Source organism: Phyllobates terribilis, unplaced genomic scaffold, assembly GCF_046119375.1.
Source record: "Phyllobates terribilis strain yellow unplaced genomic scaffold, ASM4611937v1 Scaffold_4__5_contigs__length_816908805, whole genome shotgun sequence".
In the NCBI taxonomy this organism is placed as follows: Eukaryota; Metazoa; Chordata; class Amphibia; order Anura; family Dendrobatidae; genus Phyllobates; species Phyllobates terribilis.
In genome coordinates this window covers 31,466,607-31,481,219 of record NW_027362764.1, presented here as the reverse complement: position 1 = coordinate 31,481,219, position 14,613 = coordinate 31,466,607, and the positions used below count along the sequence as shown (strand labels likewise).

Sequence of the window (14,613 nt, the reverse complement as noted above, 5' to 3'; positions counted from 1 at the left end):
ATCTGCAGCTACCACTAGGGGGAGCTCCCTGTATACAGAGATACAGGATAAGATCCTGTCTACAGCCACCACTAGGGGGAGCTCCCTGTATACAGAGATACATGATAAGATCCTGTCTGCAGCCACCACTAGGGGGAGCTCCTGTATATATTGATATATGATAAGATTCTGTCTGCAGCCACCACTAGGGGGAGCTCCCTGTATACAAAGAAACATGATAAGATTCTGTCTGCAGCCACCACTACGGGGAGCTCCCTGTATACTGAGATACATGATCAGATTCTATCTACAGCCACCACTAGGGGGAGCTCCCTGTATACAGAGATACATGATCAGATTCTATCTGCAGCCAACACTAGGGGGAGCTCCCTGTATACAGAGATACATGGTAAGATTCAGTCTGCAGCCACCACTAGGGGGAGCTCCCTGTATACAGAGATACATGGTAAGATTCTGTCTGCAGCCACCACTAGGGGGAGCTCCTTGTATACAGAGATACATGATAAGATTCTGTCTGCAGCCACCACTAGGGGGAGCTCCCTGTATACAAACATACATGATAATATTCTGCCTGCAGTCACCACTAGGGAGAGCTCCCTGTATACAGAGATACATGATAATATTCTGCCTGCAGCCACCACTAGGGGGAGCTCCCTGTATACAGATATACATGATAAGATTCTGTCTGCAGCCACCACTAGGGGGAGCTCCCTGTATACTGAGATACATGATCAGATTCTATCTACAGCCACCACTAGGGGGAGCTCCCTGTATACAGAGATACATGATCAGATTCTATCTGCAGCCAACACTAGGGGGAGCTCCTTGTATACAGAGATACATGATAAGATTCTGTCTGAAGCCACCACTAGGGGGAGCTCCCTGTATACAAACATACATGATAATATTCTGCCTGCAGTCACCACTAGGGGGAACTCCCTGTATACAGAGATACATGATAAGATTCTGTCTGCAGCCACCACTAGGGGGAGCTCCCTGTATACAAACATACATGATAATATTCTGCCTGCAGTCACCACTAGGGGGAGCTCCCTATATACAGAGATACATGATAAGATTCTGTCGGCAGCCACCACTAGAGGGAACTCCCTGCATACAAACATACATGATAATATTCTGCCTGCAGTCACCACTAGGGGGAGCTCCCTGTATACAGAGATACATGATAAGATTCTGTCTGCAGCCACCACTAGGGGGAGCTACCTGTATAACAGAGAGACATGATAAGATCCTGTCTACAGCCACCACTAGGGGGAGCTCCGTGTATACAGAGATATATGATAAGATTCTGTCTGCAGCCACCACTAGGGGGAGCTCCGTGTATACAGAGATACATGATAAGATCCTGTCTACAGCCACCACTAGGGGTAGCTCCCTGTACACAGAGATATATGATAATATTGTGTCTGCAGCCACCACTAGAGGGAGTCCCTGTATACAGAGAAACATGATAAGATCCGGTCTGCAGCCACCACTAGGGGGAGCTCCCTGTATACAGAGATACATGATAAGATTCTGTCTGCAGCCACCACTAGAGGGAGCTCCCTGTATACAGAGATACATGATAAGATTCTGTCTGCAGCCGCCACTAGAGGGAGCTCCCTGTATACAGAGATACATGATAAGAATCTGTCTGTAGCCACCACTAGGGGGAGCTCCCTGTATACAGAGATACATGATAAGATTCTGTCTGCAGCCACCACTAGAGGGAGCTCCCTGTATACAGAGATACATGATAAGAATCTGTCTGCAGCCACCACTAGGGGGAGCTCCCTGTATACAGAGATACATGATAAGATTCTGTCTGCAGCCACCACTAGGGGGAGCTCCCTGTATAGAGAGATACATGATAAGATCCTGTCTGCAGCCACCACTAGGGGGAGCTCCCTGTATACAGAGATACATGATAAGATTCTGTCTTCAGTCACCACTAGGTGAAGCTCCCTGTATACAGAGATACATAATAAGATCCTGTCTTCAGCCACCACTAGAGGGAGCTCCCTGTATACAGAGATACATGATAAGATTCTGTCTGTAGCCACCACTAGGGGGAGCTCCCTGTATACAGAGATACATGATAAGAATCTGTCTTCAGTCACCACTAGGTGAAGCTCCCTGTATACAGAGATACATGATAAGATCCTGTCTTCAGCCACCACTAGAGGGAGCTCCCTGTATACAGAGATACATGATAAGATTCTGTCTGTAGCCACCACTAGGGGGAGCTCCCTGTATACAGAGATACATGATAAGAATCTGTCTACAGCCACCACTAGGGGGAGCTCCCTGTATACAGAGATACATGATAAGAATCTGTCTACAGCCACCACTAGAGGGAGCTCCCTGTATACAGAGATACATGATAAGATCCTGTCTGCAGCCACCACTAGGGGGAGCTCCCTGTATACAGAGATGCATGATAAGATCCTGTCTACAGCCACCACTAGGGGGAGCTCCCTGTATACAGAGATGCATGATATGATTCTGTCTGCAGCCACCACTAGGGGGGAGCTCCCTGTATACAGAGACAGATGATAAGATTCTGTCTGTAGCTACCACTAGGGGGAGCTCCCTGTATACAGAGATACATGATAAGATTCTGTCTGTAGCCACCACTAGGGGGAGCTCCCTGTATACAGAGATACATGATAAGATTCTGTCTGCAGCCACCACTAGGGGGAGCTCCCTGTATACAGAGATGCATGATAAGATCCTGTCTACAGCCACCACTAGGGGGAGCTCCCTGTATACAGAGATACATGATAAGATCCTGTCTACAGCCACCACTAGAGGGAGCTCCCTGTATACAGAGATACATGATAAGATCCTGTCTGCAGACACTACTAGAGGGAGCTCCCTGTATACAGAGATACATGATAAGATCCTGTCTGCAGCCACCACTAGGGGGAGCTCCCTGTATACAGAGATGCATGATATGATTCTGTCTGCAGCCACCACTAGGGGGAGCTCCCTGTATACAGAGATACATGATACGATTCTGTCTGTAGCCTGCACCCAGATTTCCTCAACATAACTAACAAATGCACTGTAAGGTGATACATGACATTTATAATATCAGTTGATTCTTACCATCCTCAGATTCGATCATGCTGAACCATGCTGGGCATCGGATAAAAGCGATCTTGCCAACCACTGCAGGCATCCAGCAGGTTATGTTGTCCCACATCCCTGGGCATCCTAAAACAAAAGATAATATTGTATCTTAATTATTGACAGAAGACAGAATGCTTTGATCTTTTTGCTACAATGTAACATGTTGAAAAATAAAGCAACGATCAACAGACAATAAAAATGTTGCATGTGAATAAAACCCTAAAGTGATTTATACAATTTTCTTCTTTCAATCTAAATAGATCTATTTTGCATAGATTCATTTTTTTTTATATAACTTTTCAACGATCACAGATGTTTTTCTTATGCAAAGGTCTAAATCCCTTGCATTGCCCTGAAGTTTACAGGTAGCATTGCAGTAACTTGTGGCCACCATTAGAGGGAGCTACACAGCTGACTGCATATTGTTTTTTGACATTGAACTGAATAATAACACAGTATGTACTGAACTCCCCCTAGTGGTGGCAACAGATAGACAGAATTTTGTAATGTAACTTTATATTTATGTAGGGGATTAGTAGCTCTGTACCAGACTGCAACCAAGATATATGAATCAATTATTCAACATAAAACCTATTACACAGTACCATGAGATTATAGGAACTGTGTGAAAAGAATAAGTAACTTAAAGGGGGAGACTATACATCTTCTATTGTCCCGTCTACACTTCCACTGTTAATAAATATATATACTCCACATATATTTTAAAAACTTTTTGAGAAATCTGCTATTTAACACTGATTCCTCTGATTTCTTGCTGCCATCTCTTCTGTAAATTATCATGAACTATAATAAACCTAAAAAAGTGATTTTATATACAGTGTATCCATCCATCTATCTATCTATTATCTATCTATTATCTATCATCTGTCTATCATCTATCTATCATCTATCTATCATCTATCTATCATCTATCTATTATCTATTATCTATCATCTATCTGTCTATTATCTATCTATCATCTATCTATTATCTGTCATCTATCTATTATCTATCTATCTATTATCTATCTATTATCTATCATCTATCTATCATCTATTATCTATCTATTATCTATCTATTATCTATCATCTGTCTATCATCTATCTATCATCTATCTATCATCTATCTATTATCTATCTATTATCTATCATCTATCTGTCTATTATCTATCTATCATCTATCTATCATCTATCTATTATCTATTATCTATCTATTATCTATCTATTATCTATCATCTATCTATCATCTATTATCTATTATCTATCATCTATCTGTCTATTATCTATCTATCATCTATCTATTATCTATTATCTATCTATTATCTATCTATTATCTATCATCTATCTATCATCTATTATCTATCTATTATCTATCTATTATCTATCTATCTATTATCTATCTATATATATATAAATTATCATGGAATATAGTCAACCTAAAAAAAAAATAATAGTAACAAAAATTTCCATAAATAAATATATTATTCCAAAAATGATAAATATAAAAGGTGGTATATAAATGAAAACAAAAATAATATATTAGCAATAAAAAATAATAACGAAAACTGCAGTAGTAGCATAAAATATATAATTAAACGATGTAATAGAATTTCTCTCTAGACTTTGCTCTCGTTAGCGGCGGCCGGCGCAGAAATCCTGCCGCAGGGAAGCTGCTAATGAGCCGGGTTAGTTCCCGGGAAGGTGGCGCCGCTGCAGAGAACACGGCGCCTTGTTTACTTATTTATTTCTACATTGCACTTCTCCGAAATATAAGAATCTTCTGCAGCAAGTGGAAAGTTCACACTTCAGTACAGAGTGTAAATCATTTTTGCTTGGAGGGAAAAGAGGAGGGAGGTGAGGAAAGTGCGAGACAAGCTGCAGCATTGTAATGGGAAACAACACGAGGCGGCTACAAGAACTGATACCGGGGCAGCTAGAAGTATCACAAATCCCAGTCGCATTCATACACTTTAATGAAATTATTGGGATAAGGCGCTCCTATAATCTTTGGTGCAGAAGTAATGTCCCACCCCGTATATGGTAAACATAGAACTTGGCACTCATGGATGAAAGAATAGTAGAGATTTATTAAACAAAAAAGTGGTGTCACAGAGTATGCATGACGTTTCGCTCCGTTCCGCTTCCTCAGGTGCACATAATATCTGTGGAGAAATCGACTTCAGGAGAAAGTGTGCAGAGCTGTGGTATTGTGGGACCCCGCCGTGGAATGGCGCATTAATTAATACACTTGTCGAATGTATCAACTGTTTACATACATCCTTAAAGGGAATGTCCAGGTTTACAAAAACATGGCTGCCTTGTTCCCAAAATATTATCTAGGTGAACAGAGTGTTAGAAATTAGAGCACAACATGTATAACAAGGTATCAATCATCTTGGATTCTAGAATGATTATGTAACAAGGTGAACAGGAGATGTGAATCCACTAGATCGCTAGGCTTAGGACCACAGACAGGTATGGATATTCGCACAGGGTCAGATCTCCTGAATAGGGTCCCGATGGCAATGGCTGGTGGTCGAAAGGTGGAAATCAAAAAGTCACGGCCTCAAGGCAGCAGGCAGGAATGGTAGTCAGAGGGCGCACAAGTCGTGGCAATTGCTGGACCAGCAATGGTTAAGAAGGGAAGAAGATGTAGTCAAGATTACAAACCCAGTCAATGCCTAACAGAACAGCAACTTCTGGACGCCGGCTAATAAAAAGGACCTTATTGCTTGGGCAAAGTTCCGTAGGGGATGAGTCCTTGAGAAGGGCACTTCAGTGTGGGTGGAGTCAGGGACAATTAGTGGACACGCCCTTGAAGAGCCAGAACATGATCCAAGACCAGAGGAGCATAATGCTGGAGCCAAGTAGGGGGGGGTCAGAAATAAGACGCTGGACACTCACAGAGGTTGTTATTAGTGTATATTATGCCGGAGCGTCACTGGGTGTTCTGTAATGAATCACTAGTGGACATGTAGACAGAAGCTACAAGTTGTGACTCTTGTGATAAGAGGGAAGAGGGAGATGGAGCTGCAGCATCTCTTCTATAGTGGGTGTATGACTGTATGCTGAGGGGGGAACAGGGAGCAACTAAGCTGTGTGCATAACTGATTATAGGGGGAAGAGGGAGATTGGGCTGCAGTATCTCTTTTATAGTGTGTGTATGACTGTATGCTGAGGGGGGAACAGGGAGCAACTAAGCTGTGTGCATAACTGATTATAGGGGGAAGGGGGAGATTGGGCTGCAGTATCTCTTTTATAGTGGGTGTATGACTGTATGCTGAGGGGGGGCAGGGAGCAACTAAGCTGTGTGCATAACTGATTATAGGGGGAAGAGGGAGATTGGGCTGCAGTATCTCTTTTATAGTGGGTGTATGACTGTATGCTGAGGGGGGGGGCAGGGAGCAACTAAGCTGTCTGCATAACTGATTATAGGGGGAAGAGGGAGATTGGGCTGCAGTATCTCTTTTATAGTGTGTGTATGACTGTATGCTGAGGGGGGGCAGGGAGCAACTAAGCTGTGTGCATAACTGATTATAGGGGGAAGAGGGAGATTGGGCTGCAGTATCTCTTTTATAGTGGGTGTATGACTGTATGCTGAGGGGGGGGGGCAGGGAGCAACTAAGCTGTCTGCATAACTGATTATAGGGGGAAGAGGGAGATTGGGCTGCAGTATCTCTTTTATAGTGTGTGTATGACTGTATGCTGAGGGGGGGCAGGGAGCAACTAAGCTGTGTGCATAACTGATTATAGGGGGAAGAGGGAGATTGGGCTGCAGTATCTCTTTTATAGTGTGTGTATGACTGTATGCTGAGGGGGGGCAGGGAGCAACTAAGCTGTGTGCATAACTGATTATAGGGGGAAGAGGGAGATGGAGCTGCAGCATCTCTTCTATAGTGGGTGTATGACTGTATGCTGAGGGGGGGGGACAGGGAGCAACTAAGCTGTCTGCATAACTGATTATAGGGGGAAGAGGGAGATGGAGCTGCAGCATCTCTTCTATAGTGGGTGTATGACTATGCTGAGGGGGGGGACAGGGAGCAACTAAGCTGTCTGCATAACTGATTATAGGGGGAAGAGGGAGATTGGGCTGCAGTATCTCTTTTATAGTGTGTGTATGACTGTATGCTGAGGGGGGAACAGGGAGCAACTAAGCTGTCTGCATAACTGATTATAGGGGGAAGAGGGAGATGGAGCTGCAGCATCTCTTCTATAGTGGGTGTATGACTATGCTGAGGGGGGGGACAGGGAGCAACTAAGCTGTCTGCATAACTGATTATAGGGGGAAGAGGGAGATTGGGCTGCAGTATCTCTTTTATAGTGTGTGTATGACTGTATGCTGAGGGAGGGCAGGGAGCAACTAAGCTGTGTGCATAACTGATTATAGGGGGAAGAGGGAGATGGAGCTGCAGCATCTCTTTTATAGTGTGTGTATGACTGTATGCTGAGGGGGGGGCAGGGAGCAACTAAGCTGTCTGCATAACTGATTATAGGGGGAAGAGGGAGATTGGGCTGCAGTATCTCTTTTATAGTGTGTGTATGACTGTATGCTGAGGGGGGGGCAGGGAGCAACTAAGCTGTCTGCATAACTGATTATAGGGGGAAGAGGGAGATTGGGCTGCAGCATCTCTTCTATAGTGGGTGTATGACTGTATTCTGAGGGGGGAACAGGGAGCAACTAAGCTGTCTGCATAACTGATTATAGGGGGAAGAGGGAGATGGAGCTGCAGCATCTCTTCTATAGTGTGTGTAAGGCTATGTGCCCACGTTGCATTTATGAAGCAGAAAATTTCTGCTGCATAAATGCAAGTCCTCTCCCGGAAAAACGCATGCGGAATTCCGCACGCGTTTATCGCGCTTTTTTCGCGCGTTTATCACGCGTTTTCCACATGCGGAATTGCCTTGCGTTTTTTATGCATTGAACAAAGGCAATTCTGCTTGCGGAAACGCAAAATTAAATGACATGCTGCGGATTTTTGAACGCAGCATAAACGCTGCGGAAAAATCCGCAGCATGTGCATAGAACTTGCGGAATCCCATTGGGGATCATGGGGTGCGGGTTACCAAGCGTTTTTCAAGCGTTTACGCTGCGGAAATTCCGCATCAAAAACGCTTGAAAAATGCTACGTGGGCACACAGCCTAAGACTGTATGCTGAGGGGGGAACAGGGAGCAACTAAGCTGTGTGCATAAGTGATTATAGGGGGAAGAGGGAGATGGAGCCGCAGCATCTCTTCTATAGTGTGTGTATGACTGTATGCTGAGGGGGGAACAGGGAGCAACTAAGCTGTGTGCATAACTGATTATAGGGGGAAGGGGGAGATGGAGCTGCAGCATCTCTTCTATAGTGGGTGTATGACTGTATGCTGAGGGGGGAACAGGGAGCAACTAAGCTGTGTGCATAACTGATTATAGGGGGAAGGGGGAGATGGAGCTGCAGCATCTCTTCTATAGTGGGTGTATGACTGTATGCTGAGGGGGGGGCAGGGAGCAACTAAGCTGTCTGCATAACTGATTATAGGGGGAAGAGGGATATGGAGCCGCAGCATCTCTTCTATAGTGGGTGTATGACTGTATGCTGAGGGGAGAACAGGGAGCAACTAAGCTGTCTGCATAACTGATTATAGGGGGAAGAGGGAGATGGAGCTGCAGCATCTCTTCTATAGTGGGTGTATGACTGTATGCTGAGGGGGGAACAGGGAGCAACTAAGCTGTGTGCATAACTGATTATAGGGGGAAGGGGGAGATGGAGCTGCAGCATCTCTTCTATAGTGGGTGTATGACTGTATGCTGAGGGGGGAACAGGGAGCAACTAAGCTGTGTGCATAACTGATTATAGGGGGAAGGGGGAGATGGAGCTGCAGCATCTCTTCTATAGTGGGTGTATGACTGTATGCTGAGGGGGGAACAGGGAGCAACTAAGCTGTGTGCATAACTGATTATAGGGGGAAGGGGGAGATGGAGCTGCAGCATCTCTTCTATAGTGGGTGTATGACTGTATGCTGAGGGGGGAACAGGGAGCAACTAAGCTGTCTGCATAAGTGATTATAGGGGGAAGAGGGAAGAGGGAGATGGAGCTGCAGTAACTCTCCCTCAGTGACAGCATGCTGAGGGAGGGAAGAGGGAGAAGCAAGGGCAGATATCTGGCAACAAAATATCACTGATATGAGCCATCGGGTGACTGGATACAAAACACACCATTAAAAAATTATCAACAAGATGGAACAAATCTGGTGCACGCTCCAGGGAAGCTCCGAGTGTTATTATAAGGGCGCGTGCACACCGCGTTTTGTAGAAGTCAGCAGATCCGCTGAGTTTTTGAAGCAGAAGACACTTCAGGAAAATGTCAGCAAGTGTTTTTCCTGAAGTGTCTTCTTTGGCATCTTTATGGTCGTTTGTGCAGCAACTTTGCCGCCAGCGTTTTTTTGTTTTTTTTGTATATCTGTACATATAAAATACTGAGAGGCTTCCAAACGGAAACTGCCTGAAGAATGGATCGGTGACTTATTTTTTAGCTGCTTCGCATATTTGGAAGCCAGAAGTAGATAAAATAATATAAAAAAAAATGCACAGCAAGTCGTTTTTTACATTGCAGAGCATGTGTTCATTCATTTTGGTTGTCTTTTAGCACTTTTTCAGATGGGTTCCAGGTGAAATCTGCCTGACAAAGACATGAACACTTTTATCCTATGGATTGTTCCAGACAGACCACCAAGAATCCTGCAGGTAAAGTAAGATTTCATCAGTGCTTCTCTGCTTCTGTTCACACTCGGAAATACACAAGCAATGTGGGGATGTTAAAAGCTGCAGTTTCAATTTCTGATGCGGATTGTTATTTCAGACTTCAATGTATAAAGAGGTGAAATTCAGAGCAAAAGAAGAAATGCGGAATTTTTGAAGTCTTTCCTTGGTGGATTTGCATGAAAAAATCCACTGCACTTGGACCAATAAGGCTCATGAAGGACCAGTCAGTACGATAGCGTTGGTTTTTGCCTTGAGATAATATTTTTACTGTACCTGGTATTAATAAATTGGTGACATTTTCTATCCAGACGGCTGGACACCTTGGTTTCCTTTCTCCATCCACAAGTGTCAAGTGTCTGAATTTCCCTACCTCTGCTCATTGCATTCACCTGGTATGTTTTTTAACTAATCACTGCTCCCCTTTCCCCACTTTCTCACTTTTCTTTATGGCCTCCTAGTTTACTCTGCCTTTGAATATCCAGCATATGGTTCAGTCTTAATTATCTGATAAAGATGAGCACAGGACACTCCCCTCTGTTTCACGCCTGAATGCATTTGTTAGGAAATATATTGTGAACAATAAGTCTGCAAGACGTCAGTCTGCTCAGTGCACCATACAAGTGCAATATACAGTATAAGTGTGCAACTATGAATTAAACCAGAATTGAACCAGAAGGAACTAAAGGTAACTGGATACATAGTCACAGTAAATAATGCTTCTGTTTGTTTTTACTCTCACCCCTATGGTCCTACACTTTCTACTAACCCCACTAATCCCTACACCTAGTCATGAACTGTTCATCTCTCCCTCCATCCTCCCCAACCATCTCACCTCCTCCTTAGAACTGTTCCTCAACATACAATCCTGTGTCTCGAAACACAGACAGCCGCCTCATGCTCTCTCCTGCTCCCACCTGCTAACACTTTCTCTGCTCCTCCTCACTGCTGGCGATATCTCCCCAAATCCTGGTCCTCCTGACCACATCCTCACAATCATTTTCACCTCTCATCCACGATCTATCACAAATTTCCGTAACCCTTCAAACCTTATACCCATCCGCCCAGCCTCTGCTTCTCTCTAACAGGAGCCCTATGGAACACTCACTTTGTCTGCAATAAACTTTCCTACATCCATGATCTTTTCATTACTAACAAACTTACCTTCCTCTGCATCCCTGAATCCTGGCTCACCCCCTCTGACACAGCCTCACCAGCTGCATTTTCTTCTGGTAGATTCCATCTTTCTCACACGCCCTGCACCAGCAGCAAGCAGGGTGGAGAATTTGGTTTTCTCCTGTCAGATAACCGCTCCTTCACCCCAATTCCACTACCACCCTAAGTTACCATCCCTTCTTTTACGGTGCACTCTGTGCGCACCCTACTCCCCCTCCAACTGGCTGTCATTTATTGCCCCCCATAGCCAGCCACTACATTCTTCAACAACTTCACCACCTGGCTACTTCATTTCCTCTTCACTGACATGCCCACTATCATCACGGGTGACTTCAACATCCCCATTGACACTTCTCTCTAAGCTGTCTCTAAGCTTCTATCTTTTACTTCCTCCTTTGGCCTTGCTCAAGGGTCTTCCGCAGCCACTCACAAAGATGGCCACACTCTGGACCTCATCTTCACCCACCTCTTTTTTTCCCTATCTAGCCTCTCTAACTCACCTCTCCCTCTGTCTGACCACAACCTACTCACATTCTCTTCCTTCACCTCTCCAGGTGCACAATCCTCACTCCACAAACTTGCACACCCTCGCAGAAATCTCAAACACCTTGATCTACAGTCACTCTCTGAATCTCTTCTCCCTCTTACAGATATATCTTCCTTACACAATGCAGATGCTGCTGCCGCTTTATATAACACCACAAAGGCTGCAGCTCTAGAATCAGTCACCCCTCTCACACATACCAAAGCTCGCAAAATTAACAGGCAACCTTGGCACACCAGCCTGACTAAAGAACTGAGGCGGGCTTCCAGGGTTGCTGAGCGGTGATGGAAAAGATCTTACTCCAACGAGCAGTTCATCGCATTCAAAAAATCCCTCACTAGTTTCAAGTCCAGACTGATTACAGCAAAACAAACATACTTCTCATCTCTCATATCCTCCCTGTCTGTCAAGCACTGTGTAGGAAAGACTAAGCGCAACACAAAGGGAAGAGGGGAAGGGAGCCCAGACTCTAGGGAGTGGGGGGAGTGGAGACCTCCTTGGCTGATCTGATATCACCCTGTTCCCCTACCGTCCCTCTATTGGTTCTTCACAATCGCCGCACAGGAACCTACCCCTGTATTTCCCTAGCACTTGGACCTGGATAGGGAAGGGGGGTATGAGCACTAGTCAATCCTCACTAGCAACTAAAGTCCACAAAGGAGCCAAACACGGGGAAAAGTAACTTAGCTTGAGCAGACTTCAGAGAGAGAACTCCAAACGTCTTCCTAGCACCAGAGAAGTAGAAAGCAGTCTGGAATAGCTCCAAGCATTCACAAGGAAACATGTGAATATCAACAGCACCTTCCTGCTGCAAAGTGAAACTATTTAAACACCCAGGCCAGGGTGTCAATTAGAGCAGGAAGGAGGTAGCTGTTGGGTCCTAGAGTGAAACAGCTAATAAAATGTCTGTAATGCCAAATGAAGAGATCTTCTGCAACCAACTGCAGAGCCCCTATCAGTCACATCTGACACACCCGTGACACTGTCTCACAACCCTAAACAGCTATTCAACACTTCTAATTCTCTCCTCTGTCCCCCAGCACCTCCTCCCTCTCCACTCATCTCAGTTGAAAACTTTGCCTCATTATTCAAGCAGAAGATTGATAACATCAGAGAAAGCTTTGGCCTACAACCCCCACAGCCTCTGCTCACAACCACTCAGCCCTCCTCCTCCAAAACTAGCTTCTCTGCCATAAAGGAAGATCAACTTTCTTTTCTACTCTCAAGATCACATCTCACCACCTGTGCACTTGACCCAATCCCATCCCACCTCATCCCAAACCTCACCACAGTCTTCATCCCAACCCTAACCCATATTTTCAACCTATCACTAACTGGTATTTTCCCTTAATACTTCATACATGCTTCGATCACACCCATCTTCAAAAAGCCCTCCCTTGACTCATCTTCAGTATCTAGCTATCGCCCCTTATCACTTCTCCCTTATGCCTCAAAACTACTGGAACAACACATACATCTTGAACTATCCTCCAACCTCTCCTCATGCTCCCTTTTTGACCGCTTTCAATCTGGCTTCCGACCGCATCACTCCACTGAAACTGCCCTGACTAAAGTCACCAATGACCTACTAACCTCCAAATTCAAGCGACGCTACTCTGTCCTCCTCCTCCTGGACCTGTCATCTGCTTTTGACACAGTGGACCATTCCCCCTTACTACAGACTCTCTCATCTCTCGGAATCACAGACTTGGCCCCATCTTGGATCTCGTCATACCCAACAAACCAGACATTCAGCATCTCCCACTCGCACACCACCTCCTCATCTCGCCCCCTATCTGTCGGTGTCCCGCAAGGTTCAGTTCTAGGACCTCTGCTCTTCTCCATTTACACTTTCGGCCTGGGATAGCTAGTAAAGTCTCACAGCTTTCAGTATCGCCTCTATGCTGCTGACACACAGATCTACCTCTCTGGACCCAATATCTCCTCCCTATTAACCAGGATCCCACAATGTCTGTCCGCTATCTCATCCTTCTTCTCTGCTAGATTTCTAAAATTTAACATGGGATAAAACTGAATTCATCATCTTTCCCCTATCTCACTCAACTTCCCCAATGGACCTATCCATCAAAGTCAATGGCTGTTCACTCCCCCCAGTCCCTCAAGCTCGCTGCCTTGGGGTAACCCTGAACTCTTATCTCTCCTTCAAACCACATATCCAAGCCATTTCCACTTCCTGCCGACTCCAACTCAAAAATATCTCCCGGATCCGCACATTCCTCAACCATGAATCTGCAAAAACCCTAGTGCACGCCCTCATCATCTCCTGCCTCGACTACTGCAACCTCCTGCTCTGTGGCCTCCCCTCTAACACTCTCGCACCCCTCCAATCTTTCCTAAACTCTGCTGCCCGACTAATCCACCTGTCCCCTCGCTATTCCCCGGCCTCTCCTCTCTGTTAATCTCTTCACAGGCTCCCCATTGCTCAGAGACTCCAGTTCAAAACCCAAACCATGACATACAAAGCCATTCACAACCCGTCTCCTCCATATGTCTCTGACCTAGTCTCCCGCTACATACCCGCACGCAACCTCCGATCCTCACAAGATCTCCTTCTCTACTCCCCTCTCATCTCCTCTTCCCACAATCACATACAAGATTTCTCCCGTGCTTCCCCCCTACTCTGGAACTCTCTACCCCAACACATCAGACTCTCGCCTACCGTGGAAACCTTCAAAAGAAACCTGAAGACCCACCTCTTCCGACAAGCCTACAACCTGCAGTAACCACCGCTCCACCATACCGCTGCACGACCAGCTCTACTCTCACCTACTGTATCCTCACCCATCCCTCGTAGATTGTGAGCCCTCGCGGGCCGGGTCCTCGCTCCACCATACCGCTGCACGACCAGCTCTACCCTCACCTACTGTATCCTCACCCATCCCCTGTAGACTGTGAGCCCTCGCGGGCAGGGACCTCGCTCCACTATACCGCTGCACGACCAGCTCTACCCTCACCTACTGTATCCTCACCCATCCCCTGTAGACTGTGAGCCCTCGCG

General features: G+C 45.5%; 1 protein-coding gene across 3 annotated transcripts in view; it reads right to left on the bottom strand.

Moving 5' to 3' along the window:
* Positions 1-14,613, bottom strand: part of LOC141264848 (pituitary adenylate cyclase-activating polypeptide type I receptor-like) — a 479,716-nt gene that overhangs the window by 275,946 nt on the left and 189,157 nt on the right. For all 3 annotated transcript variants that reach the window (XM_073677215.1, XM_073677213.1, XM_073677214.1), the window contains exon 4: positions 3,112-3,219. In XM_073677215.1, the coding sequence (XP_073533316.1) occupies positions 3,112-3,219 (108 nt within the window). The remainder of the gene's footprint in view (positions 1-3,111; positions 3,220-14,613) is intronic.